General features: G+C 39.8%; 1 protein-coding gene across 1 annotated transcript in view; it reads right to left on the reverse strand.

The window, feature by feature from the left end:
* Positions 1-2,899, reverse strand: part of LOC112965697 (polycomb complex protein BMI-1-like) — a 14,275-nt gene extending 11,376 nt beyond the window's left edge. Inside the window, exons 1-4 of the mRNA XM_026064947.1 lie at positions 2,670-2,899; positions 2,498-2,561; positions 2,364-2,398; positions 1,688-1,747 (exon numbers count right to left, since the gene is read on the reverse strand). Of these exons, the coding sequence (XP_025920732.1) occupies positions 1,688-1,747; positions 2,364-2,398; positions 2,498-2,561; positions 2,670-2,899 (389 nt within the window). The remainder of the gene's footprint in view (positions 1-1,687; positions 1,748-2,363; positions 2,399-2,497; positions 2,562-2,669) is intronic.
* Between the last annotated feature and the right edge of the window lie 294 nt (positions 2,900-3,193).

Genomic DNA, 3,193 nt, shown 5'->3' on the forward strand with positions numbered 1-3,193 from the left:
GCGGGCGCGACCCGACGCCGCACGGTTACGTGAAAGCTGTTCCCGTGCCCGCGGCGGCGGCGACCTGTAAGCGCGCGCGGGCCGCAGGAGCGGTGCAGTGACTAGCAAAGCGCCGCGGGCAGTTCGGCCAGCGCGCCGTGGCGGCGGCGCGGGAGGAGGGGGCTCTGCCCTCCCGCGGAGCTGGTGCTACCTTTAGCGGCGTAGTGCGGGGTACAGGCAATTCACTCAAAAAAAAAAGAAAAAAAGGAAAAAAAAACGCAGAACAAGAGCGAATCAACTTTATTAGATCCCGGAGAAAAATAATCAGTGATAAATACTTAAAGCACACAAAATAAAATAGAAGGAATGCTTTGAAGACACTACAGCTAACTCAATTTCTACCATGAGTTAATTTTCACGAAAACATGACATGAACAAGGAATAGCATCTGCCTTCATGAAAATAGTGATTTTACTTAATTCACATCCAAGAACTCATAAAAAGGTTTACATCGCGAGATGTAAATAGAGATGAAAGACATTTGTCATTTAGAAGCCACTCTTAGGAATCAGAGTACTTCAACTCCACAGGCTGACACCTTCCTTCCATCACATCTGAGTCGCTCTTTCAAGACTTTTTGCAGCATCTTTTAGTTTTCCAACTAAATCCTAAGGGATGAAATATTGTATCAGAATAAAAACATTTTGTAGAAAGTTAGCTAGCAGTAGAACATAACATTCTTTTACACAGCAGGCCAAGGGATAGCAGCGCTATACCACAAACAAATCTTGCAACTGATGTACAATGCTAGAAAGACAATTAAAATAACCTCACATTTTACAACATAGTAAAAAAGTAGGAATTGAAGGAAAACACCTTTTAATATGTAAAACTGACTAAAACATCACTATTTTTAACATGAAGATTTTATCAGCACCATTATGATGCTTCATGCTAACATTTGGTTGAGGCATTTAAGTCCTACATGCATTTCTAAAAATACTGAAATCATTTTGAGTGCAATTTTATACTAGGACCATTCTCCAGTCAAACTATGTCAGATTCCGCCAAGTGAGCAAACCAAATCAAAACACTTATTTCTAAGTAAAAGAGGAATTTGGAGAAACACGTTAAAAGCAGTGTAAATCTGAAGTTTTAATATCTCCTTTTCTCTATCCCCAATCCCTCTTCCCAGTCTTCCACAGTTTGGTCACTTTCAAGCATTACAATACCTCTATTGTTCAGTTACACATTTAAATCGTTAAGTGAAGATCAACGCTTGTTTCAGTACATTTCTTACATGTCATTAACATCACCGAAGAGCCTTCAGTTCATTCACTATTTTTAATCACCATATATATTTAAATCAGTGATCCATTTTGCTTAACAATTTCCCTGCACCACAGGAAAAGAGAGTTTCATAAAACTGACCATTTTCCTTCCAAATAAATATTACAACTACAAAAACAGATAAAATATTTATACAGGTAGAGAGAGCTATTTCCATGCAACTAAAATCAGCTACTACACAACTTTATTTGAGAAGGCAAGATGACTACATTCAGACAATGTTTTGTAGAAGATTCTCTCCTACCCTCCCAATCCTGGATATTTTTCTGAGAGCAGTTTATAAACTTTCATTTTGATTGACAGTAATATATATATATATTCACAACTGGAGCCAAACAATGATGATGGAAAGAAGTACCTGTAATTGCTCCATCGTGCAACTAAAGCTAACATCTGGGTGTGATCCTGAATCACTGTTCTGAAGAGAAAAAAAACAATACCTGTTTTATTAAAAAATGACAGGAGATTGCATTTTTTTCCTTTGAGGGTACTGGGAAAGGTAGATAGACAGTACCTCTACATTTAAGGTCACCAAATATGATGGTTGGTAAGTTTTATGAAGTTGATTGGTCTAAATTAAAAACAAATAATATACAGAAAGTCAGGTTTCAGAACCAAAATAGACTAAGAAAACACCCCGATGTGTTAAGATTACCTTGATCTGATATTCCAAGCGCCAAGACACATCAGTTATATGGAGAGGAGATCTGCCTATGCTGAAAAGCACAATAGTTATATGTACCCCACACTAAAAGAAAAAGTCAATTTCCTAAAGCTGTCCATCAGTAAAGTCAAGAACCCTTTTCTGATATTTGTAATGTTTAATAAAAAGTTCAAAAAGTTACTTAAGAGCAGACTACTGAAAGGAGAGAAGAAAGTTTCAACAGTTGTTTTCTAAAGTCTGTAAAAAATTTAAAGAAAAAATCTGTGAGCAGTGTTTCTTGCTTTCATCACTTAAAGTACCTACGTATGTTTTTCAGGACACTTTTAAAGTAGTTGTAACTGAAACTATCTGTGCTGAGAGACTGACCTACCTTCCCAATATGATTTCCAATGTATCCTTGTTTTTCTGGAAAAAAAAAAAAAACAACAACACATATCTGCTAGATTCAAATAAATTGTTACCAGAGGGGGAAAAAAACAAGTACGGTAAAATTGGTTTAAAAACCTGATATTCGGTGCAAAATTCTTCTATTCTTTCTCTATCCAATTTACAGTCTTCTAGACATGTGCTACAGAGAAAAAGATTTTATGAGTTTTTTGTTAACATTAAGTCAGCAGTATAGTTTACAGTAAGTAACAGCCACTAGAGAAATGAGGTAGCTTCAAAGTCTTAGTACCTTATAGCAGATTTGTCGGCTTTCTGTTTTCCTGCCTCCAGTATACACGTCGCAGCTGCTGCATGGCAATGTTTTAATACCATAGGGTCAATATCTTTCAGGTCTGGATCGTCTAGAATAAATGAGTTACTGATGACACACTCTTTTACGAGGTCCCAGTACATGCTACTAAGGGCTTCTTCTCGCCCTTTGAACGAGGTCTTTTCTCCAAACTTCAAAGCGACGCACATGCGATGCTTCAGAGCGAAAGCGCCGAGCGCGTAGGTAAGGCGTCAGGGGCAGAGCAGACAAAGGGAAGGAAAGGGTTACGGACACCGCGAAAACCGTGCCACGACGCTCTGATTCACCCACACATGCCTGAGTGCATCGCGTCGCCTTCCCATGCAAAAAAGAAGAAAAAAGAAAGAAAGAAAGGCGTCGCAAGGAAACCTCGCTTTCCCCGCCGGCATCGAGCACCGAGCGCGCTGCCCCGACACGGACCGGGCGCCCGCGCAGGCGGCGCGCGCTGCCCCCGCCGTCGCCGC

The sequence above is a fragment of the Apteryx rowi genome, unplaced genomic scaffold (assembly GCF_003343035.1).
Source record: "Apteryx rowi isolate R43461 unplaced genomic scaffold, aptRow1 scaffold_222, whole genome shotgun sequence".
NCBI lineage: Eukaryota > Metazoa > Chordata > Aves > Apterygiformes > Apterygidae > Apteryx > Apteryx rowi.